Here is a 27,775-nt window from a genome sequence, read left to right on the forward strand (position 1 = left end):
CATAAAGAGTAGAAACACACACACACACACACACACACACACACGCTCGGGTTACCACTGACATTAATGACTGGCGATATAGATTTGGTGATGGAACATCATGATGCATGACTCTCTCTCTCTCTCTCTCTCTCTCTCTCTCTCTCTCTCTCTCTCTCTCTCTCTCTCACACACACACACACACACACACACACACACACACACACACACACACAAGCGCATCAGAAAGCACACTCCCCAGACACACAGGAACCACACACTGCAACCTGTGCTCTGGACATCATCCATCACTTGAACACCATCATCACGGTCGGTGTCACCCTGTGCCGGAACCCTTCATGCCACGATGTAACTCCTACACGGGAGACACCGAACATTTACTGTTCAGCTTGCCTTACACTCTGCTGTCGTAATCCCACATTACAAATATTCATCCTTCGGTCAACACTGTGACTACAAGACCGACAACAGTGTTGATAACCTGGCCATCATCAGCACCGATGGCTCTCTGTGGCGGGGAACTCCCTGTAGTGTGTGTGTGTGTGTGTGTGTGTAGATGTGGAACGACTATGTGACTACGTGACTCCCCAGAACTGTCCCTCAGCCCCACACCCACACTGTAGGTACGACCCTTGATCACGACGGTACGACCCTTGATCACGACGGTACAACCCTTGATCACGACGGTACGACCCTTGATCACGACGGTACGACCCTTGATCACGACGGTACAACCCTTGATCACGACGGTACGACCCTTGATCACGACGGTACAACCCTTGATCACGACGGTACGACCCTTGATCACGACGGTACGACCCTTGATCACGACGGTACAACCCTTGATCACGACGGTACGACCCTTGATCACGACGGTACGACCCTTGATCACGACGGTACAACCCTTGATCACGACGGTACGACCCTTGATCACGACGGTACGACCCTTGATCACTACGGTACGACCCTTGATCACGACGGTACGACCCTTGATCACGACGGTACGACCCTTGATCACGACGGTACAACCCTTGATCACGACGGTACGACCCTTGATCACGACGATACGACCCTTGATCACGACGGTACGACCCTTCATCACGACGGTACGACCCTTGATCACTACGGTACGACCCTTGATCACGACGGTACGACCCTTGATCACGACGGTACAACCCTTGATCACGACGGTACGACCCTTGATCACGACGGTACGACCCTTGATCACGACGGTATAACCCTTGATCACGACGGTACGACCCTTGATCACGACGGTACGACCCTTGATCACGACGGTACAACCCTTGATCACGACGGTACAACCCTTGATCACGACGGTACGACCCTTGATCACGACGGTACGACCCTTGATCACGACGGTACGACCCTTAATCACGATGGTACGACCTTTAATCGCTACGGTACGACCATCGATCATGAAGGTAAATTAGATTACCATGTCAAACTGGGGTGTAAATTGTAGGTGGATGTAATGACTGTCAGCCGCTAATGGCCATTTAGCAAGAAACTGTAGCAGACGTCATCCAACACCTTCCTAGGTTCATTATATGAGCTTAAGGTAAAGCCAGCCTATCGATTGGCAAGGTCACTGTACCCCTCACGCTCTACCCACAACCATCAGTGTGGAAATGTTTAAATACGTTACGGTGTTGACCATGACTTGAAACCGTACGACAGGTACCCGTTTCATTGACCAACCTCGAGGGGTGGATGAACAGCTGGGTTGACTGTGGACCTACTACCGCAACCAGGATTCGAACCTATGCACTCGACCCCGGGCGTCCCGTGAATGCGTCACGGTGAGGGACGGTGACCGCTACACCGTGGAAGTCCACGAAATATTATTATATGGTTGTTATGGTGGACAGTTGTGTATATAAGTATACAAGTAAAGATAGCAGCAAAATATTCTTTTTAGAAATGTTTTTATTTTAACGTCATGCATCTTCCTCCTTGTATGTACGTTACATCATGTTCTCTTATGATTAGCCAGTCACGCTTTATTCAGCGTGAATATATCTGGTCTGATGAACCACTGTAGACCAGGAACCATAGCGGGATAAATAAATACGGTGGGGAGGGTTCCAGGCTACCGTACGATCACGTGACGTGGCGGCCATTGTGTGAGGTGGCGCGTACCCGCTATTATTAGAGATTTATAAATTTTCTTTCTTTAAATTCGCTTACAGTATGATAACACCTTCCTTAATTTCATGGTTTAAGTAATTCTTGTATTTGATGCGGTTAATCTATTATTGCTTTAGTTTATTTTTTTTTCTTCATAATTTGTTTTGTGCGTGTTGGGCTGTTTTGTTGGAACAGCTGACACGCGACGTGACTTGCCGCTGATCACGTGACTTCTGCTCCACATCAGACTCGAGTCTTACACTTATGCTTTTTACTTTTTTGTATATATATATATATATATATATATATATATATATATATATATATATATATATATATATATATATATATATATATATATAATCAAATATGCACAGCCTGGTAAATCGTGACATAAGGGTAAACCAGTTTTAGAATTATACCCAAGTGTTTAGAGATTTTTGTAACGTTAAACTTGGGTTTGTTAATATGGGATAAGAACTCTCTATTTAGTATTGATTTGACCAGTAAGAGATAAGAGAAAGGTCATGTTCAGGGATATTATCGTCGTGGTCAAGGGTCGTGTCGTCCAGTATCAACGACCAGCACAGCCAGAAATAGAACTGATAATCTTGGGGGTAAAATTGGGGGGCTAGAGTACACTGTGGAAATGAAACTGGCGAACATCTTGTCGAGTTGGGCTGAGAAAGGACTGGGCATTGGGAATACCTTGCTAAAAAAAAGATGTGGGTGTGTGTGGGTGAATATGGTTAGTGATGGAGGCATGACTGTATTTTGTAAGTTCATTTGATAGGCGTGCAAAAGAGAGACTGTTAGATGTGAATGAGGCGTGAGGCAGCTAATGGGTTGTTTTATCACATCTTGGTGCAGGCAAATGTGTGTAACGCATTAAGGAAAAAAAAAAAAAAGGAAATGACAACGGTTGGAAGAGGGTAGTCAGAGTTAGCTTCGAAAAGAGACGCGTGCGGAAATAACATAAGATATTGCATGAGACATGGCTTAAGATGAAAGAAAACGAAACTAGGGATTGGATGAGGAATGAGAAATATATAGGGAGCAGTGCTGACTGTACCGGGTGAAGTGTGTGGCATAGAGCAGGTGGTGAGGTGAGCAGGTGGAGAGGGATGTCAGCTGTGGAATGAACAAGTCTACCGACTGACTGTTCTACGTCTTCTATGTCATTATTGTATCTCCCCTGACGATGTGATCATTACACGAAAGTGCACTTGGAAACTTACCGTGTGTCATATTCCTCGTGGTTTTTACGCATATACATCACGCTCATCAGTGTAATCTCTTGCAATATTATTAGTGTTTCATTATTTACTTGATCATCGTTTCCCGCGTCAGCGAGGTAGCGCCAGGAAACAGACGTAAGTATTCTCCATCATAATAATAAAGAAATTTCTGTCCATTGGACGTGGCCAACCTTCATTGGTGTAATGTCCCGGTGAGGCAGAACTGCTTTTCCCCACGTCTGACTCCGCTCTTGGTAACAATGTTGTGACCATAGTTACACTGGAGTCGAGCTCCCCAGCTGATGCTTATGACTGGTTTTAGAAGGTTATTATATATACTGTACCTGAAATTCATATCTTATATGCGTCTTTATTGTATGGCAGAATGGTGTACAGTGAGTGAAATTATGTGAAATACGTATGTTTAGAGCAGGGGTGATAAATATGGTTTACCCCTTCCACACGCCAGTACGACGCACGACCGTACGATCCTTGTGGGTGACGACCTGGCCTTGTGACCTGACTCAGTAAGTCAGGTCACTCTAATCACACTCAGAGGTCATAACGTCGTACAGAAAGGGTTATCATGAACTGAGGGATATGTAACCTTGGGGAAAAAATAATGTTCTTGTTAAGGTCAAACTATGACCTCCTGCAATACCATCATAGACATTGTGAAGAATAATCAGAGATAATTGGCTGTTGATTGTTGGCCAAGTCGTGTTTATAATCCGCGTCGCATTAACTAGTGGACTGGTGCTGCCATCTGTGGCTAAAACTAAAAAACCTGCCCAGTTTGACGCATTTATCTGTATATTCATGCGTGAAATTAACACTTAACATATGTATATGATAAAGGTGTTTACTTATTATTATCTTTTATCTGGTCTTTTGAAATGATTCAACGTTGCTTAATGATTCGTGGAGGCAGTAACGGACGACCCCAGCTAGGCTGTGACCCGGGCGCAGTTTGAACCAAGGTTCGGTTGTGTGTGGAGAAGCTCAGAAATTAGAATGAGTTTTATTGTTTCCCACATTGTTTAGTGAGAGATAAAGCAGGTTTTGCTAAGTTCCATAACCCTTACACGATACACCGTCTTCTTTCTTGTGTTGGCTGAGAAGTTGGTACCCTCAGCGCCTGTTCAGCCGACCACCACACAGTTCACGGTCGAGTTTTCATCATAACAAGCATCGGGCACACATGGGTGGGTGGGTGCCTTGCTAATAACAAGCATTTAGAATCATTTCAACAGATGCATTTTCGTGCTTACTGGAATTTTCGTTAAACTTTTACCTCATGATGAACGACTTCTTTGTCGTATGATGAACTGCTGTATCATGTTAAATTAAAGTAGTTTTATCTCTGAACGATATCAGTCGAGATTTTCTTAATGTTTGTCACGCACAACTGTTCCATACAGATGCTCAGCATTATAACAGTAACGTTGTTGTGTGGACAACAAGTCCCCAGAACACACACAACGTTCGTAGAGGAAGCTTCATGACAGGGTCGACTGATGTGTCATTATGCCACTTACATTTGTCTCGGATCATTACAATCACCACGACCACAGCGATGATGACACACACGTGATCACTACGTCGACAAACAGACATATGGGGGTGAGGGTTGCCCACAGTTTGGGTATTTAGTAATGTTCAGTAGTTTAACTTTCACTGTAAACATTGTGTTGTGTGTCAAAGCTCTCATTCTGTATTACTCCATCTGGGGATTAATCGACTTACGCTATGGAATCTATCGAATAAAGTTAATTCTATTTTCGCGATGTAATGACCAGTTGAACTTGTCAGATTGTTATGTGAAAACGTTCTCACTTTAGAACAGATTCCAGGAGTCTCAGTGAGTGTAATAACGTATACAGGAAAAACCGATAAACTTAGCACTAAAGTTGCACAAGGAATATACCCAACCCATGTTCCAGCCAGCATATATACTGTTATGGAGTAGAAGTATTTATTACATTGTAAAGACACCAGACGATGCCTAATTCAAGCCTCACTCTAGATAGGGTTACTCATCTTTTCTCAAGTATCTTTATATCCCCCGAACATTCAATATTTCAATCAAGGTTTTCCCAGAAAAAGTAGATCTGCCAGATTCTATGTAACTGTGTGCGTCTCCTCTCACACTTTAGTCAGTCATTTTGACTGTTAATAATAAAAATACATATCAAATTAATGTTTTAAAAAAACGAGAAATTTATGTTGGATTATCCATCTTGGGCAAAATACAGGACCATTTCCCTGGGTTCCGGAGGGATAGTACTGCTGGGAAATTCTGAGTATACATTAGGTTAACACCAAACACGACACAAGATTAGAACCAAGCTATCATGTCACCTGCTACTTTATCCTTGTCATAACCTGTTCTTTTACGTTTTCTTGTTTATAGTCGGACAAACCCTGTCATTTGTGACATCATACATGAGGAAAGTACTGTTATACTGGGTAGCCAGTATGTGTTCTATCAAATGTTCCCAGCAATGTTGGTGGCAAGATTTTGCAAGATTGATACCTTCCAGGATTATCATGATTACATAAACACTGTTTTTTCTTAAGTTGAAATGTTATCAACTGCACATAACACAACAATATTGAAAGACCTGCTGTAGTGTGTGTGTGTGTGTGTGTGTGTGTGTGTGTGTGTGTGTATATATATATATATATATATATATATATATATATATATATATATATATATATATATATCTTTTTCTTTCTTTCATGCTATTCGCCATTTCCCGCGTTAGCAAGGTAGCGTTAAGAACAGAGGACTGGGCCTCTGAGGGAATATCCTCACCTGGCCTCGTTCTCTGTTCCTTCTTTTGGAAAATTAAAAAAAAACGAGAGGGGAGGATTTCCAGCCCCCCGCTCCCTCCCCTTTTAGTCGCCTTCTACGACACGCAGGGAATACGTGGGAAGTATTCTTTCTCCCCTATCCCCAGGGATAATATATATATACATATATATATATATATATATATATATATATATATATATATATATATATATATATATATATATATATTCCGCAAAACTTGGAAAATCTGTACCTTATCATGTCTTTCTCACAACCAAATCCATTTCTGAAAGGCAGGTTTTTCGCGACAAGACTCATTGCTAACTTCTTCACGCCTTACTGTGCTATTGATATAGACTGTTCTCATGTTCCATTTGGCCTGGCATCGATGGTGACCCTTCCCCGGGACTCAGGGAACTTTTGGTATTATAAAAGAAAATGAAAAGTTATGGGAAATTTTTCGCCTTAATTGTCTTTTGTGAGGTTATGGCCCCCTAGAATAACACAGGTTGTGTGTGTGTGTGTGTGTGTGTGTTTGTGTGTGTGTGTGTGTGTGTGCTTGTAATTACCCTAGGATCTATATGAATGAGTCGTGGTGTGACCTACTGCAATATATATATACTATATCTATCTATCTATCTATCTATCTATCTATCTATCTATCTATCTATCTATATATATATATATATATATATATATATATATATATATATATATATATATATATATATATCTGGGGATAGGGGATTAAGAATACTTCCCACGTATTCCCTGCGTGTCGTAGAAGGCGACTAAAAGGGGAGGGAGCGGGGGGCTGGAAATCCTCCCCTCTCGTTTTTTTTTTTAATTTTCCAAGGGAAGGAACAGAGGGGGCCAGGTGAGGATATTCCGAAAAAGGCCCAGTCCTCTGTTCTTGGCGCTACCTCGCTAACGCAGGAAATGGCGAATGGCTTGAAAGAAAGAAAGATATATATATATATATATATATATATATATATATATATATATATATATATATATATATATATATATATATATATATATAGATGCTCTGTGGAAGGTATTAAGAATATATGATGTGGGAGGCAAGTTGTTAGAAGCAGTGAAAAGTTTTTATAGAGGATGTAATGCATGTGTACGTGTAGGAAGAGAGGAAAGTGATTGGTTCTCAGTGAATGTAGGTTTGCGGCAGGAGTGTGTGATGTCTCCATGGTTGTTTAATTTGTTTATGGATGGGGTTGTTAGGGAGGTGAATGCAAGAGTTTTGGAAAGAGGGGCAAGTATGAAGTCTGTTGTGAATGAGAGAGCTTGGGAAGTGAGTCAGTTGTTGTTCGCTGATGATACAGCGCTGGTGGCTGATTCATGTGAGAAACTGCAGAAGCTGGTGACTGAGTTTGGTAAAGTGTGTGAAAGAAGAAAGCTAAGAGTAAATGTGAATAAGAGCAAGGTTATTAGGTGCAGTAGGGTTGAGGGTCAAGTCAATTGGGAGGTAAGTTTGAATGGAGAAAAACTGGAGGAAGTAAAGTGTTTTAGATATCTGGGAGTGGATCTGGCAGCAGATGGAACCATGGAAGCGGAAGTGAATCATAGGGTGTGGGAGGGGGCAAAAATCCTGGGAGCCTTGAAGAATGTGTGGAAGTCGAGAACATTATCTCGGAAAGCAAAAATGGGTATGTTTGAAGGAATAGTGGTTCCAACAATGTTGTATGGTTGCGAGGCGTGGGCTATGGATAGAGTTGTGCGCAGGAGGGTGGATGTGCTGGAAATGAGATGTTTGAGGACAATGTGTGGTGTGAGGTGGTTTGATCGAGTAAGTAATGTAAGGGTAAGAGAGATGTGTGGAAATAAAAAGAGCGTGGTTGAGAGAGCAGAAGAGGGTGTTTTGAAATGGTATGGGCACATGGAGAGAAAGAGTAAGGAAAGATTGACCAAGAGGATATATGTGTCGGAGGTGGAGGGAACGAGGAGAAGTGGGAGACCAAATTGGAGGTGGAAAGATTGAGTGAAAAAGATTTTGTGTGATCGGGGCCTGAACATGCAGGAGGGTGAAAGGAGGGCAAGGAATAGAGTGAATTGGATCGATGTGGTATACCGGGGTTGACGTGCTGTCAGTGGATTGAATCAGGGCATGTGAAGCGTCTGGGGTAAACCATGGAAAGTTGTGTGGGGCCTGGATGTGGAAAGGGAGCTGTGGTTTCGGGCATTATTGCATGACTGCTAGAGACTGAGTGTGAACGAATGGGGCCTTTGTTGTCTTTGCCTAGTGCTACCTCGCACACATGAGGGGGGAGGGGGATGGTATTCCATGTGTGGCGAGGTGGCGATGGGAATGAATAAAGGCAGACAGTATGAATTGTGTGCATGGGTATATATGTATGTGTCTGTGTGTGTATATATATGTGTACATTGAGATGTCTTTCATACTATTCGCCATTTCCCGCATTAGCGAGGTAGCGTTGAGAACTGAGGACTGGGCCCTTGAGGGAATATCCTCACCTGGGCCCCTTCTCTGTTCCCTCTTTTGGAAAAAAAAAAAAAAAAGTGAGAGGGGAGGATTTCCAGCCCCCCGCTCCCTCCCCTTTTAGTCGCCTTCTACGACACGCAGGGAATACGTGGGAAGTATTCTTTCTCCCCTATCCCCAGGGATAACATTGAGATGTATAGGTATGTATATTTACGTGTGTAGACGTGTATGTATATACATTGTGTATGGGGGTGGGTTGGGCCATTTCTTTCGTCTGTTTCCTTGCGCTACCTCGCAAACGCGGGAGTCAGCGACAAAGCAAAATATAAATATGAATATATATATATATATATATATATATATATATATATATATATATATATATATATATATATATATATATATATAATAGATATATATATTATGGGTCTTAGTAATAAAGAAATTCTTATTCTTTTATTACACATCTCAGTCCTTGAGTGAGGTGGTAAAACTTCACAAGTTTGAGACGACTTTCATGATGATATTGTGTTCAAGATCTTAGCTGGTGATGTAGCGCAAGGATGATGGAGGTATTGATTTCCGCGCGAGTCATGCGGGAAACAAAATTATTAATACATTTTGACCCACTTGAGACAGTTTATCGTTACAGATTGAGTGACCATGTAGGCCTGGATTATGATATAATTTACTGACACCATTAACCTGAGGGATAAGTGGAGCGTGGGGAGAGCATAATTATGGGGAGTCCGGCGGTAAATAAGGCCAAACCACACGATCATGATGTTGGGCTGGCCCAGGACTGTGGCTGTGTTGATTAGTCCCATTATCACACTGAAGATTATTGGTCAAAAATAACAACAATAAAGTACCAGATTGTTATTAAGACACCATAGCGTAGTCTGAGCTGGTCAACAGAAGGAAGGTAAAACTGGTGCAATGGTCTTCTTGACTCATGTCCGACCATGACGCTTTCACGGGCCAACCAGGGCTGAGCGCACAGGTTCGAATCCTGGTTGCAGCAGTCGGTCCACAGTCAACCTAGCTGTTCATCCACGCCCAGGAGTTGGTTGATAACCTAGCGTTAATGGATGGCCTTGATTAGGACTACAGTTGCCCGAGCCGTCTCAGTTAACTTAAAAAAGATGGAAGACACGTCGCTCCCGAAGAATTGCGTCAGAATGTTGACCAGGTTCGGCGCGTCTATATTGACCGATTGACCTAACGCACAACCGCGCCAGATCGTCTGCCAGTGACGTTCTGCACAGCTGACTATCATCTCGCATGAACCGAGTTTTTTCCTTTCACATTAAGGAACTATTGATGTATATGATCCAGATTGCAATGGATCACATATTTTTACTACATAAAGTTGCTACTCTGACCTTGACTCTAGCTTATTAACCCTGGGAAAATACTATATGCTGTGTCAACATTTCCCCGCCTGACACAACCATTATACGCCATCTCGCATATAAGATTTTGCTGTTTTTACTGTAGGTTCTGATGTATGCTTCAGCCACCATACTGTGTGGCTGTTTTTGGTTATGTGGAACTAAAGCAACGCGTCCTTGCGGGCGGCTGGTAGTGTCAACAGCACAGGAGGGTAAGCGACGTAAACATCCCAGCAATTTGGTTTATGATACCAATATGGCGGGAAACCGACCTTGCTCTATTCATTATAACCGTATTGACTGTCTTCACGTCACTTTACACGTACTTTACAGCTTAGCTCGTATCAGGTCGTATACGTAACGGGTGTTATTCATTCTTACGTAACTCAATAGACGTATGTAAATTTAGAACATCTGACGGACTCCGAGTTTAATTTATTGACACATGAAAAAGTTTACGTAAGGTTATGATGGGGTTCGTTACATAAGGGACAGAGAGAGAGAGAGAGAGTAAACACAGTGAGGTTGGTGTGGTGGTTATGGAGAATGTTGACCTTTTGAGCGTGACTGTATGACCTTTATGACGGTCCGGCCACAACACTTGGCCGTGAGGTTCAGGTGAACGGTCAGGCCATTATTACATGTGGGTCTCATCATGGCGGCCAAGGATCATAGCTACGTAGCAGCTAAAAACGGTGAGGCTACGTATGATATGAGTCCATTTAGAAATGATGATGATTCAGGGGTGAAGATGCGATGACTGGTAGAACGTTGTAGAAGTTGGCAACAAACCAATTTCAGGCAGCCCAAACGGTCGCTTGTTGAACTACACCAGTTAACTCTCAGTACATAAGGAACTGCGGAAATATTAATAATGAAACGTGGTCGCTTATAAAGTATCAACCAGGTGGTGCACACGTGTACAAATGAATGTTATCTATTACCGTACGTGGTATAGAAAATGGCAGACCGGCGGGAAAGTTATAAGACCTTACTCACGCACGCACGCACATTCTCTCTCTCTCTCTCTCTCTCTCTCTCTCTCTCTCTCTCTCTCTCTCTCTCTCTCTCTCTCTCTCTCTCTCTCTCATCACCAGATCCCCAGGGAAGGATGTTAATGCAGGACGAAGTTATATTTGATATAATCGTCTAATGAATGTTATTGTGTGACGTAATTATATGTAATATAAGCACTTGATACAAGGTTTACTTCATGTTCCGATCTGTGTGGCAGGAAACAGGATACGGATGTCTTAGAGGTTAACTGACCTGCAGCAGAAATGAGCGTGCTTCCTTCACACAGGTGCATGAAGTGTTGTTAGTTTGATAATCATACATGTAAAGCACCTGGCGTATTACTGGAACACTCGGATTATATATATATATATATATATATATATATATATATATATATATATATATATATATATATATATATATATATATGTATGTTTGCGGCAGGGGTGTGTGATGTCTCCATGGTTGTTTAATTTGTTTATGGATGGGGTTGTTAGGGAGGTAAATGCAATAGTTTTGGAAAGAGGGGCAAGTATGAAGTCTGTTGGGGATGAGAGAGCTTGGGAAGTGAGTCAGTTGTTGTTCGCTGATGATACAGCGCTGGTGGCTGATTCATGTGAGAAACTGCAGAAGCTGGTGACTGAGTTTGGTAAAGTGTGTGGAAGAAGAAAGTTAAGAGTAAATGTGAATAAGAGCAAGGTTATTAGGTACAGTAGGGTTGAGGGTCAAGTCAATTGGGAGGTGAGTTTGAATGGAGAAAAACTGGAGGAAGTGAAGTGTTTTAGATATCTGGGAGTGGATCTGTCAGCGGATGGAACCATGGAAGCGGAAGTGGATCATAGGGTGGGGGAGGGGGCGAAAATTTTGGGAGCCTTGAAGAATGTGTGGAAGTCGATAACATTATCTCGGAAAGCAAAAATGGGTATGTTTGAAGGAATAGTGGTTCCAACAATGTTGTATGGTTGCGAGGCGTGGGCTATGGATAGAGTTGTGCGCAGGAGGATGGATGTGCTGGAAATGAGATGTTTGAGGACAATGTGTGGTGTGAGGTGGTTTGATCGAGTAAGTAACGTAAGGGTAAGAGAGATGTGTGGAAATAAAAAGAGCGTGGTTGAGAGAGCAGAAGAGGGTGTTTTGAAATGGTTTGGGCACATGGAGAGAATGAGTGAGGAAAGATTGACCAAGAGGATATATGTGTCGGAGGTGGAGGGAACGAGGAGAAGAGGGAGACCAAATTGGAGGTGGAAAGATGGAGTGAAAAAGATTTTGTGTGATCGGGGCCTGAACATGCAGGAGGGTGAAAGGAGGGCAAGGAATAGAGTGAATTGGAGCGATGTGGTATACCGGGGTTGACGTGCTGTCAGTGGATTGAATCAAGGCATGTGAAGCGTCTGGGATAAACCATGGAAAGCTGTGTAGGTATGTATATTTGCGTGTGTGGACGTGTGTATGTACATGTGTATGGGGGGTGGGTTGGGCCATTTCTTTCGTCTGTTTCCTTGCGCTACCTCGCAAACGCGGGAGACAGCGACAAAGTATAAAATATATATATATATATATATATATATATATATATATATATATATATATATTCCTGAGTCCACGGGGGAAATGAAACACGATAAGTTCCCAAGTGCACTTTCGTGTAATGATCACATCATCAGGGGAGAAACAAGAGAGAAATATAACAATCAATTGATATACAACGAAGAGACGTAGCTAGACGCCATTTGGTAAACATGCGATTGTCCAAGACAATAACTGACTTATATTTCTCTCTTGTGTCTCCCCTGATGATGTGATTATTACACGAAAGTGCACATGGGAACTTATCGTGTTTCATTTTCCCCGTGGACCCATAGGAGTATACTTGATCACGCGCAAAATTGTGATTCTTTCCAATATATATATATATATATATATATATATATATATATATATATATATATATATATATATATATATATATAAGAGCGATAACCATCCACACACTGCATGTTGAGCTGGCTATATATACCTACAAATTGACTTGGATAAAAACTACAACTTACGTTCATCTTGTCTCTTTCCTTAATGCTGTGTCTCTTTGATATCTACAGAATGGCAGTACTGACATTATGGATCACGCACTGAAAACGTTTTATAATATTATTCCGGAAAGCTTGAGACACACATTAGCGGGATCACACCAACGTTCATGCAATTACTTCATTTACATTCTTACCCTCATCAGCTTTACTTATCACTATCGTAGTGACAATAAATTTCTTTCATCATCATCAGTCATTATAACCGCATTTGTGATGATGCCTTTATCTTGCCTTAAAACCCTTGATGATTCGCTAATATGTAGCGGTCAGGGTCGAGCTGAGGTGATGGTATGAGCGTTGTTGCCGACGGGTTGAGGTGAGGAATTATACCAGCCGCTCGTCGCCACGTGCCACGCTCTCACAAAGAGATTAGAACGTTGTCTGCTTAGCCTTCCGTGTGAGAACTGGTCCTCTAATGTCTGACAAGGGGCATGACGCTGTCACGTATATACGTCTCTAGGCAAGGACGGGTACACACACCATCTCTTACCACCTGAAATAAGTTTGGGTGTTTGTGCGTATTTTATTCTTCTCATGTATAATCAAAGGGTTTGTTGTGAAGTATTGTCTGTTGGACATAAATAAGTTGATGGTCATAATTACCGTATATTTGTGGTGTATGTGTGGGCTCAGGTCTGGAGCCACACGAGTTATTACAAATGTTATGGTTTGTTTGTTTACCACTTGAGTACTACGGTACGATCCTTGACCACGACAACACCATCATTGAGCACGACATTGCTAGCTCACCACCATGACTCGACCCTTCAACAGGACAGCTCGACCGTACCACGTTTGAGCAAGACAGCACGAATGCACGACCCTTGCCTACCACATGAAGATGGAAAGGTCGTTGCACGTAACTGTACCATCCTGGGTATTATGATCTGGTCTTTTACTGACCTAAGTTCAGCTTAAAGGGCAGGTCATTGTATGATGGAGTCGTGCCGCTGTGCTTGACAGATGTAGCGTGGCGCTCAAGAAATGAAATGAGCCTAGCGACTATGTAATGGCGGAGACCTCCCTCCTCAGACATAGATGACTGGAAAGTTATTATCCACGCACACTCTTCCCCACGCAGCCCCCCCCCCCCCCCCCACAGACACACCATATCACAAACAAGGTATTTGTTGATTATTTGAATGAAAGGTCCCTGAGATAGGCCCAGCAAGAAGCCAGGAGCAGGAAAATGTAGGTCGATGAAGACCAAGTAGCGGGTCTGTACGGTGCAGCTGTTGCCTTCACATCATAACATTAAATTATTATTGTTTATGTTGTCTCCAACATATAATAATAATAATAATAATAATAATAATAATAATGATATTAATTATTAATAATAATGATAATAATAATAATGAATTTGAACTGCTAATAGCATGGCCAAGGTTCCTAGAAAATGCTGATAATAACATTATCAAAAAACATTATTACATAAAAATATGTAATTGACGCAATTCTTTTGAGATGACTATTATTTTTCTCATGATTCCACACTTCCACATGGAATTCTTTTTTGTGCAAATTCGCACAGTTATGAAAATTTGACCTTTCATCTTGGGTGGCAAGTCAAGGATATTTCGTAAGATGTCATCAGGATACATAAATGATTAAAACGATGTTTTATCACAATTCAGAATTACAGTAACTTGAAACAGTTCGGCGATGGTGTTACCTGAACGAGAGTGGGTTTGTAATTTTGTATGATTTTTAACGATGATTTACGTCATGTAGCTTTTGAGGAGATTATAACGTCGTGTGAAGCTATGTGATGACTGGGTCGCCCATACCGATTCATAATCATGATGTTGGTTAGGTTAATAATCCTCTCGTTTTTAATTTTCCAAAAGAAGGAACGGAGAAAGGGGCCAAGAGAGGATGTTCCCTCAAAGACTCAATCCTCTGTTCTTAACGCTACCTCGCTAATGCGGGAAATGGCGAATAGTATGAAAAAAAGAATATATATATATATATATATATATATATATATATATATATATATATATATATATATATATATATATACTATGTAAATATACATTCTAAAAGTAAACTAACCTGATTGGCACTGAAATGAAGTGACATGATTGGTAGTTGGGGGTGGGGTTGCCAGCTGCATGATGACCCACCATTCAGCCGCTGGTGAGGACCCCGGACGCCTCACATGCCACACTCACAGTCACTCTGGGGAGGTTGGGTGGGGTTACTATCACCTCTCCCGTCGTCAGCCCACGGTAGATCATGCGCTCACACGTCCTCCCACACGACTGACCTCCACTCAGGGAGGTACAGGTACTGAGGTGTTACAGGGGCAGGTTTCCATGGTGGTAGACGTGAGGTGGTAAGGGTGGCTGGTGTGGTAGGCTCCTCAGGGAACACCACTGTGGTACTACCCACTGTAATGATGATATAAACAACCACACGTTATGTACTGTTCCCCTGACACATGAATGTAATATTACTACAGCTCGGGTGAGGTACAGTTATGTAATATACATTACAGTTTATTTATTCATTTGCATAATGATGATAATGATAATAGTAATAATGATCACACTGGTAATAATACCTATAATAGTAATAATAATGATATACAACTACTACAACTAGTAATAATGATAGTACTAATAATGAATAACCAGTCATCATACGTGTAGACTGCGAGTGTAATTAAGCAAAATAATTGATGTATCTTTTTCCCCTGACGGTTGAGCGAACCTGAACACCACACAGGTTGGTAGAAACTTGAGAAAAATGGTTTAATCTTATAGCAGTAATTACGTTTCCCTAATACTTAATGATATTACTAAGATCAGTGCCACAAGCTCATCCCAGCTGGTACAGCCCCATCCCAACCATTGTCAACATCATCCCAGCTGGTACAGCCCCATCCCAACCATTGTCAACATCATCCCAGCTGGTACAGCCCCATCCCAACCATTGTCAACATCATCCCAGCTGGTACAGTCCCATCCCAACAATTGTCAACATCATCCCAGCTGGTACAGCCCCATCCCAACCATTGTCAACATCATCCCAGCTGGTACAGCCCCATCCCAACCATTGTCAACATCATCCCAGCTGGTACAGCCCCATCCCAACCATTGTCAACATCATCCCAGCTGGTACAGTCCCATCCCAACCATTGTCAACATCATCCCAGCTGGTACAGTCCCATCCCAACAATTGTCAACATCATCCCAGCTGGTACAGCCCCATCCCAAGCATTGTCATCATCCCAGCTGGTACAGTCCCATCCCAACCATTGTCAACATCATCCCAGCTGGTACAGACCGCTACAAGAACTGCCATTATCAGTGTCAGTAAGTGTTGGACAGTACAATAATCTAACTCACTTTTTATATCAGTAAAGAGTGTTTTATGAACGTCCGCTTTTCATGGCTCCCCTGGTTATTTGCTTGCTCTTCAGTAAACCGTTATTATTAACAATACAGATTTACCAGGATTGTAGTAGTGTTGAAGGAGCTTGCTGACATCGTACACTGTTAGTGCGAACTACAATACATTTATCATTTAACGAAAAAATCAAAGATAATATCGAGGTTAAAATATTTTGATAAGAATGGGAGGCATTGGCAGCTCTCCAAGCTCGTCACTCCACAATGTTTAGTTTTAACCAGTATGATTACTATAGTCCAGCATACTGTGGTCATATGTTGGTAATATAATTGTATCTAAACCCTGGGATATCACAAAATACAGCCTCAGCAGCCGACATGGAGGAGGAGGAGGGAAAACAACCTACGGTGGAGAGCGCTGGGGTAAATAAAACCCTTACTAAGGTCATAGTTGAGGAGTGACCAGCGAAGAAAACGTTTATGTCGTTGGTAGAGAATACAGAGCTAGTTGGTAGATACAAAGCCAATTGGTAGAGTACAGAACCCATTGGTAGAATACAGAACCAGATGATAGAGTACAGAACCAGTTGGTAGAGTACAGAACCATTTGGTAGAATACAGAACCATTTGGTAGAATACAGAACCAGTTGGTAGAATACAGAACCAGTTGGAAGAGTACAGAACCAGTTACGTTGCAGAGGATGAAGACGACTCGAGAGTTGTGGACGGTGGCAGAGAGCACAGAAGGACGGAGGGATTTACGTGCGGAGGGAAATGCAGAGTACAGGAAGTATCTCACGTAGCTATTACATGATCGATGAAGGAATAGTGTGTGTGTGTGTGCAGTGAACACAAGGAGGGAAGGTTTGAGTGTCGAGTTAGAATTAAATGTTAGTAGTTTCAGAGTGTAAATTGGATTAGATACTTTTTTCATTTGTCTCGAATATTCCTTTTTTACTTGATAAGAATATGATTTTTTTCAGTCATTGTTTGAAACAGAATTGTCTCACTGAAACCAGTGGTATAATTGGCTAGATGGCCACTTAATGCATCGTATTGAAACGATAAACACATGTAATGTTTGTATACATACTAAAAGATTGTATTTGGGGTTAGGATAATCTTGGGACATCAGGGAGATTCGTGTGTTCAGTGTTATTAACGGTTATCAGATGACGGTGGAACACGTCAAGTGGTCATTCTTATTGGTCGATTGATAGTTGTAACGTGACAGCACAACCCGTGAACACGACAACACAACCCGTGAACATGAGAGCACAACCCGTGGACATGAGAGCACAACCCGTGGACATGAGAGCACAACCCGTGGACATGAGAGCACAACCCGTGAACATGACAGCACAACCCGTGAACATGACAGCACAACCCGTGAACATGACAGCACAACCCGTGAACATGACAGCACAACCCGTGAACATCACAGCACAACCCGTGAACATGACAGCACAACCCGTGAACATGACAGCACAACCCGTGAACATCACAGCACAACCCGTGAACATGAGAGCACAACCCGTGGACATGAGAGCACAACCCGTGAACATGACAGCACAACCCGTGAACATGACAGCACAACCCGTGAACATGACAGCACAACCCGTGAACATCACAGCACAACCCGTGAACACGATGATACGACCCTTGAGCAAGACGGCATAACCCTTAGATATAATGGCCTTGCATTTTAAGGGTCATATCACTGACCCAACCATTACTCAAGGGTTCTACCGTCGTGCTTAATGGTCGTACGGCCTTGCCCTTGAGGTTAGTTAGTACTATTAACTGGCCTGACTTTGACCGTGTTTGCTCACAGCCATGATGCGCACGTGATCAAGGCACACATGAAGGTGATCCCCCTTCGGAACACTGGTAGCCAACACCTGCCTCGTCTCACACCACAACTGGCTCGCAGTGACCAGTTTATACACACACACACACACACACACACACAGACACACACACACACACACACAGAGGGAGCGTGGGTGACGGGATGGGCAGTAACCCGTCCTTGATCTATGCAGTATACACAATAAACTTATCAATAATGATGATTAACACATTCATGCTCTTATTCTAATCGCTTCAAACCTTCCAAGTGAGGAATGTGTGTGTGTGTGTGTACATTTAACTGTTCCAGTGATTTGCACTGGTAGTTAACGTATGGAACAACCCTGTCAACTTCATCACCTTCTCAAAACACTAACACAAGTTTATTATGAATTTATCTTTACCTGGTAAAGCCTATAAGTTTATCCTTGGAACAAGACTTTCTTGGTTAGTGCTATCTGCTGGTTTAGGTTATCAGATATTATACATTTATTCTCATTCTGAACAGGTCGTCAGTCACATAATAAACTTACTGCTTCATAAGTTGTATTATAATTTTATTAGAATTTGACAAATTTTAGTTATTGAATTTAACTTCCAAACAACAGTAAGACTTCACCACTATGTTACCTACTTCTGGATTACATTCTCTGGAAATATCATGATCTTGTGATCAAATCCTGGATATGAGCTTGTACAATGTTATATACATTGACAAATTTACATACATTTGTAAGTTTTTGATCATTATATTTTCACGTGCGTGGTGTACCGTCAGTAAGAGACGTACCGTCTGACCTGAGCAAAGTGGTGTGTGTCTTTACGGACACCAGCACATATGCCCCTCCTGACCTCAGCTCATCCAGCACATATGCCCCTCCTGACCTCAGCTCATCCACAGAAATATCTGTTATTTTCACTTCCTGAGAAAGATCTTGTTTGTTTTTCTTACTCTTGAGGAATAACTAGTTTGCATCTTCTCCATCATGAAATAACTAATTTATCCTTATCCTTACAAGTAAGTTTATCATCCCCGGCCTGGGATATGATTAGTATTTACCTATTCCATCATGATAAATAAGTAGTAGTAATTTAACTTATTGTTTATTTACCACACGCTGAAAAATGTATTTCCATCGTGAGGGGAAATAATATCACATCCTGGAATATAACTAATTGTTTATATGATATAACTTGAATATAACTAATTGTTTATATATGATATAACTGGAATATAACTAATTGTTTATATATGATATAACTGGAATATAACTAATTGTTTATATGATATGATATAACTGGAATATAACTAATTGTTTATATGATACTAAATAACTTAGCTATCGTTTCTATATCTATAAATAACTAGAAATAACATTCAGGAAATTGATGACAGAATATGTACCACATGTGGCAGGTGTACGTGAGGTGAGGGCTGGCTGGCTGGCTGGAACCTACAAGTTCCCAGATTTTCCTGGATGGCAAGTGTCGCTGGACGACCACCACCACCACCAAGGTAGGGAAGATGTCGTCCCTTCAGCTCCGCCACGTAAGTGTTCGTGATCACTGTAATAGATGTTTAGTACCACACTATGAAGGTCCTGCTCTCCACGGTCCGTGTCACAAGCCTCTTCCTGCTCCTGCCTACAGAGCACCTCCACTGGTCCTCTTTCTCTCACTCACCAAGACGCTCGCCAGGACACGCCAGGAGGGGGGCCAGCCAACCACTATTGACCAGGATGAAGGTCTCCCCTCCTCCGCGGCCTCCCCACCTGGATCAACTAGCGGTGGTCATGCGAGGACGCCTGGCTCCCCGCATGATCACGTCTGGGGAGGAAGACAACACTTCATTACGCAACGGTCACTAACGGTCACTGTGCTCCTCCACTCACCCTTACTGCTTTCTTTACACCCGTATACGCTCTAAACTGAACTTATCAGGCAATGTTATATAGTATTTTACGCCAATATGATGTAAATTCTTCACATTCTCTGGAGATAAGTGTGCTTCTGCTTGCGGTGGCCATAAACGAAAAGTTAAGGAAACTTGGGGGAAGTAATTGAGCGCGTGCACGTCTGCCCAGTCATGTGGCGGACACCTCGGGCTTGGCCGCTACACCGTCGCTCCTGAACTTCTTTTCCTTCTCTCTTTTCATCTTTCGTGACCAGAAAAAAACGTCATTTATGATATACTAAGTTTGGGTGACCAAATGACATACTGAGTTTTGGTTACAGACATTGTAAAACAAATACGAATTCAAATTGGCGCCAAAAACGGCGTCCTTTGGTTGCCATGACAACGCTATGACCGTGACATCTACCGAGGATCATTGGTTCTACCACACGGACGGCCGTGTGTACACATACACTGCACACGAACCATCTTTACACCAGTGAAAGTCAAGTCTCAGAATGATATATGTTAGCTTTAAGAGTTTAGTGTACTCAGATTTTTCGCCCTTATATAACTTTGATATTGTAATTATCGTTTTTGTGATGTGTGTACCTTGGTTAAAGAAGTTATTGAATTCGTTGATTTTTTTTTGTTTGCTAATTGTCCTACAGGAGTACCCCTTCCCCCAAGCACATCATTAGCCTTTGGTAACAAAGCCGTACTGTACTGGAGGATGGTATGCGAAGTGAGAGAGTAACGGAGAGTGTTTTGGTAAAGAGAGAAGAGGTAGTGAAAGCCTTGCATAAGATGAAATGCGTCAAAGTGGCTGGAGTGGGTGATATTGTTGGATTCCTTGAGAAGAGGAGTGTGTTATTGACTGCTTAGTTTGGATTTTCTGGGTATGTATGGATCATGGTGAAGTGCCTGAGGATTGGACAGAGTGCATGTATTACACCGATGTATAAAGGCGAGGGAGAAAAAAGGTGAGTGTTCAAACTATAAAGGTATAAGCTTGAGTATATCTGGAAAGTTGTATGTGAGGGTAGTGACTGAGGGAGTGAAGGCACGTACAGAGCATCAGATTGGTTTTGAGGGGGGGGGGGACAGCGTGGCTGCAGAAGTGGTAAAGGTTGTGTGGATCAGGTGTTTGCTTTAAGGATATGTATATTATTTTTATTTATTATACTTTGTCGCTGTCTCCCGCGTTTGCGAGGTAGCGCAAGGAAACAGACGAAAGAAATGGCCCAACCCCCCCCCCCCCATACACATGTATATACATACGTCCACACACGCAAATATACATACCTACACAGCTTTCCATGGTTTACCCCAGACGCTTCACATGCCTTGATTCAATCCACTGACAGCACGTCAACCCCTGTATACCACATCGCTCCAATTCACTCTATTCCTTGCCCTCCTTTCACCCTCCTGCATGTTCAGGCCCCGATCACACAAAATCCTTTTCACTCCATCTTTCCACCTCCAATTTGGTCTCCCTCTTCTCCTCGTTCCCTCCACCTCCGACACATATATCCTCTTGGTCAATCTTTCCTCACTCATTCTCTCCATGTGCCCAAACCATTTCAAAACACCCTCTTCTGCTCTCTCAACCACGCTCTTTTTATTTCCACACATCTCTCTTACCCTTACGTTACTTACTCGATCAAACCACCTCACACCACACATTGTCCTCAAACATCTCATTTCCAGCACATCCATCCTCCTGCCCACAACTCTATCCATAGCCCACGCCTCGCAACCATACAACATTGTTGGAACCACTATTCCTTCAAACATACCCATTTTTGCTTTCCGAGATAATGTTCTCGACTTCCACACATTTTTCAAGGCTCCCAAAATTTTCGCCCCCTCCCCCACCCTATGATCCACTTCCGCTTCCATGGTTCCATCCGCTGACAGATCCACTCCCAGATATCTAAAACACTTCACTTCCTCCAGTTTTTCTCCATTCAAACTCACCTCCCAATTGACTTGACCCTCAACCCTATTGTACCTAATAACCTTGCTCTTATTCACATTTACTCTTAACTTTCTTCTTCCACACACTTTACCAAACTCCGTCACCAGCTTCTGCAGTTTCTCACATGAATCCGCCACCAGCGCTGTATCATCAGCGAACAACAACTGACTCACTTCCCAAGCTCTCTCATCCCCAACAGACTTCATACTTGCCCCTCTTTCCAAGACTCTTGCATTTACCTCCCTAACAACCCCATCCATAAACAAATTAAACAACCATGGAGACATCACACACCCCTGCCGCAAACCTACATTCACTGAGAACCAATCACTTTCCTCTCTTCCTACACGTACACATGCCTTACATCCTCGATAAAAACTTTTCACTGCTTCTAACAACTTGCCTCCCACACCATATATTCTTAATACCTTCCACAGAGCATCTCTATCAACTCTATCATATGCCTTCTCCAGATCCATAAATGCTACATACAAATCCATTTGCTTTTCTAAGTATTTCTCACATACATTCTTCAAAGCAAACACCTGATCCACACATCCTCTACCACTTCTGAAACCACACTGCTCTTTCCCAATCTGATGCTCTGTACCTGCCTTCACCCTCTCAATCAATACCCTCCCATATAATTTACCAGGAATACTCAACAAACTTATACCTCTGTAATTTGAGCACTCACTCTTATCCCCTTTGCCTTTGTACAATGGCACTATGCACGCATTCCGCCAATCCTCAGGCACCTCACCATGAGTCATACATACATTAAATAACCTTACCAACCAGTCAACAATACAGTCACCCCCTTTTTTAATAAATTCCACTGCAATACCATCCAAACCTGCTGCCTTGCCGGCTTTCATCTTCCGCAAAGCTTTTACTACCTCTTCTCTGTTTACCAAATCATTTTCCCTAACCCTCTCACTTTGCACACCACCTCGACCCAAACACCCTATATCTGCCACTCTGTCATCAGACACATTCAACAAACCTTCAAAATACTCATTCCATCTCCTTCTCACATCACCACTACTTGTTATCACCTCCCCATTTACGCTCTTCACTGAAGTTCCCATTTGCTCCCTTGTCTTACGCACCTTATTTACCTCCTTCCAGAACATCTTTTTATTCTCCCTAAAATTTACTGATACTCTCTCACCCCAACTCTCATTTGCCCTTTTTTTCACCTCTTGCACCTTTCTCTTGACCTCCTGTCTCTTTCTTTTATACTTCTCCCACTCAATTGCATTTTTTCCCTGCAAAAATCGTCCAAATGCCTCTCTCTTCACTTTCACTAATACTCTTACTTCTTCATCCCACCACTCACTTCCCTTTCTAAACAGCCCACCTCCCACTCTTCTCATGCCACAAGCATCTTTTGCGCAATCCATCACTGATTCCCTAAATACATCCCATTCCTCCCCCACTCCCCTTACTTCCATTGTTCTCACCTTTTTCCATTCTGTACACAGTCTCTCCTGATACTTCCTCACACAGGTCTCCTTCCCAAGCTCACTTACTCTCACCACCTTCTTCACCCCAACATTCACTCTTCTTTTCTGAAAACCCATACTAATCTTCACCTTAGCCTCCACAAGATAATGATCAGACATCCCTCCAGTTGCACCTCTCAGCACATTAACATCCAAAAGTCTCTCTTTCGCACGCCTGTCAATTAACACGTAATCCAATAACGCTCTCTGGCCATCTCTCCTACTTACATAAGTATACTTATGTAAGGATATGTATATGGTATTTATGGATTGTAACAAAGTATATGATAGGATTGGTAGATATGTGTTTTATGGAAGGTCTTAAGAATATATAGTATGAGAGGTAAGCTGCTAGATGCAGTAAACACTTTTTGCAATGGGTGTACTGCCTGTGTACGAGTAGGAAGAAAGGAGAGTGATTGGTACAAAGTGGAGGATGGTCTGCGACACGGGTGTGTGATGTCAACATGGCGCTTAATATGTTTATGGATGGGGTGGCGAGAGGTATATGCAAGAGCCTTGGAGAAAGGAGCGAGTCTGCAGTCTAGGGGGGGGGGGGGGGATGGAAGGTGTCAATAAGTCAATTAGTTGTTATTTGCTGATGGTACAGCACTGGTGGCAGATTCTAGTGAGGAACTGAAGAAGTTGGTGACTGACTGTGGGAGTGTGTGAAAGAATGAAGTTGAGAGTATATGTGAATAGGAGCAAGTTGATTAGGTTTTATAGGGTTGAAGGAGAGGTTAGGTGGTTGAGTGAGTTTAAACAGAGAAAATTTGGAGGAAGTAATGTTTTAGGTACCTGGGAGTGGACATGTTGATAGATGGAGCCATGGAAGTAAGTCATTGGAGGGGGCGTAGGTTTTGGGAGCATTGAAGAATGTGTGGAGAGGTCATCTGGGAGGGCGAAAATGGGTATACCCCATTATATATATATATATATATATATATATATATATATATATATATATATATATATATATATATATATATATATTCCTATGAGTCCACGGGAAAATGAAACACGAAAACTTTTCGTGTTTCATTTTCCCCGTGGACTCATAGGAATATCTTGATCACGCGCAAAATTGTGATCCTTCCCAATATATATATATATATATATATATATATATATATATATATATATATATATATATATATATATAATATATATATATATATATATATATATATTTTTTTTTTTTTTTTTTTTTTTTTTCATACTACTCGCCATTTCCCGCGATAGCGAGGTAGCGTTAAGAACAGAGGACTGGGCCTTTTTTGGAATATCCTCACCTGGCCCCCTCTGTTCCTTCTTTTGGAAAATTAAAAAAAAAAAAGAGAGAGGGGAGGATTTCCAGCCCCCCGCTCCCTCCCCTTTTAGTCGCCTTCTACGACACGCAGGGAATACGTGGGATGTATTCTTAATCCCCTATCCCCAGGGATAATATATATATATATATATATATATATATATATATATATATATATATATATATATATATATATATATATATATTTGCTTTGTCGCTGTCTCCCACGTTTGCGAGGTAGCGCAAGGAAACAGACGAAAGATATGGCCCAACCCACCCCCATACACATGTATATACATACACGTCCACACACGCCAATATACATACCTACACAGCTTTCCATGGTTTACCCCAGACGCTTCACATGCCCTGATTCAATCCACTGACAGCACGTCAACCCCGGTATACCACATCGATCCAATTCACTCTATTCCTTGCCCTCCTTTCACCCTCCTGCATGTTCAGGCCCCGATCACACAAAATCTTTTTCACTCCATCTTTCCACCTCCAATTTGGTCTCCCACTTCTCCTCATTCCCTCCACCTCCGACACATATATCCTCTTGGTCAATCTTTCCTCACTTATTCTCTCCATGTGCCCAAACCATTTCAAAAGACCCTCTTCTGCTCTCTCAACCACGCTCTTTTTATTTCCACACATCTCTCTTACCCTTACGTTACTTACTCGATCAAACCACCTCACACCACACATTGTCCTCAAACATCTCATTTCCAGCACATCCACCCTCCTGCGCACAACTCTATCCATAGCCCACGCCTCGCAACCATACAAAATTGTTGGAACCACTGTTCCTTCAAACATACCCATTTTTGCTTTCCGAGATAATGTTCTCGACTTCCACACATTCTTCAAGGCTCCCAGGATTTTCGCCCCCTCCCCCACCCTATGATCCACTTCCGCTTCCATGGTTCTATCCGCTGCCAGATCCACTCCCAGATATCTAAAACACTTTACTTCCTCCAGTTTTTCTCCATTCAAACTTACCTCCCAATTGACTTGACCCTCAACCCTACTGTACCTAATAACCTTGCTCTTATTCACATTTACTCTTAACTTTCTTCTTTCACACACTTTACCAAACTCAGTCACCAGCTTCTGCAGTTTCTCACATGAATCAGCCACAAGCGCTGTATCATCAGCGAACAACAACTGACTCACTTCCCAAGCTCTCTCATCCACAACAGACTTCATACTTGCCCCTCTTTCCAAAACTCTTGCATTCACCTCCCTAACAACCCCATCCATAAACAAATTAAACAACCATGGAGACATCACACACCCCTGCCGCAAACCTACACTCACTGATAACCAATCACTTTCCTCTCTTCCTACACGTACACATGCCTTACATCCTCGATAAAAACTTTTCACTGCCTCTAACAACTTGCCTCCCACACCATATATTCTTAATACCTTCCACAGAGCATCTCTGTCAACTCTATCATATGCCTTCTCCAGATCCATAAATGCTACATACAAATCCATTTGCTTTTCTAAGTATTTCTCACATACATTCTTCAAAGCAAACACCTTATCCACACATCCTCTACCACTTCTGAAACCACACTGCTCTTCCCCAATCTGATGCTCTGTACATGCCTTCACCCTCTCAATCAATACCCTCCCATATAATTTACCAGGAATACTCAACAGACTTATACCTCTGAAATTTGAGCACTCACTCTTATCCCCTTTGCCTTTGTACAATGGCACTATGCACGCATTCCGCCAATCCTCAGGCACCTCACTATGAGTCATACATACATTAAATAACCTTACCAACCTGTCAATAATACATATATATATATATATATATATATATATATATATATATATATATATATATATATATCTTTTCTTTCATACTATTCGCCATTTCCCGCGTTAGCGAGGTAGCGTTAAGAATAGAGGACTGGGCCTTTGAGGGAACATCCTCACTTGGCCCCCTTCTCTGTTCCTTCTTTTGGAAAATTAAAAGAAAACGAGAGGGGAGGATTTCCAGCCCCCCCTCTCCCAGCAGGTTTGGATGGTATTGCAGTGGAATTTATTAAAAAAGGGGGTGACTGTATTATTGACTGGTTGGTAAGGTTATTTAATGTATGTATGACTCATGGGGAGGTGCCTGAGGATTGGCGGAATGCGTGCATAGTGCCATTGTACAAAGGCAAAGGGGATAAGAGTGAGTGCTCAAATTTCAGTATTCCTGGTAAATTATATGGGAGGGTATTGATTGAGAGGGTGAAGGCTTGTACAGAGCATCAGATTGGGAAAGAGCAGTGTGGTTTCAGAAGTGGTAGAGGATGTGTGGATCAGGTGTTTGCTTTGAAGAATGTATGTGAGAAATATTTAGAAAAGCAAATGGATTTGTATGTAGCATTTATGGATCTGGAGAAGGCATATGATAAGAGTTGATAGAGATGCTCTGTGGAAGGTATTAAGAATATATGGTGTGGGCGGCAAGTTGTTAGAAGCAGTGAAAAGTTTTTATCGAGGTTGTAAGGCATGTGTACGTGTAGGAAGAGAGGAAAGTGATTGGTTTTCAGTGAATGTAGGTTTGCGGCAGGGGTGTGTGATGTCTCCAAGGTTGTTTAATTTGTTTATGGATGGGGTTGTTAGGGAGGTGAATGCAAGAGTTTTGGAAAGAGGGGCAAGTATGAAGTCTGTTGTGGATGAGAGA

The 27,775-nt window shown here is 42.2% G+C and overlaps 1 protein-coding gene across 1 annotated transcript in view; it reads right to left on the reverse strand.

Annotated features, from left to right (window-relative positions):
* Positions 1–20,525, reverse strand: part of LOC139755161 (uncharacterized) — a 68,682-nt gene extending 48,157 nt beyond the window's left edge. The window contains exons 1-2 of the mRNA XM_071673320.1: positions 19,788–20,525; positions 15,231–15,568 (exon numbers count right to left, since the gene is read on the reverse strand). Coding sequence (XP_071529421.1) covers positions 15,231–15,257 — 27 coding nt within the window. The 5' untranslated portion in view covers positions 15,258–15,568; positions 19,788–20,525. The remainder of the gene's footprint in view (positions 1–15,230; positions 15,569–19,787) is intronic.
* Between the last annotated feature and the right edge of the window lie 7,250 nt (positions 20,526–27,775).

This window comes from Panulirus ornatus, chromosome 18 (assembly GCF_036320965.1).
Source record: "Panulirus ornatus isolate Po-2019 chromosome 18, ASM3632096v1, whole genome shotgun sequence".
In the NCBI taxonomy this organism is placed as follows: Eukaryota; Metazoa; Arthropoda; class Malacostraca; order Decapoda; family Palinuridae; genus Panulirus; species Panulirus ornatus.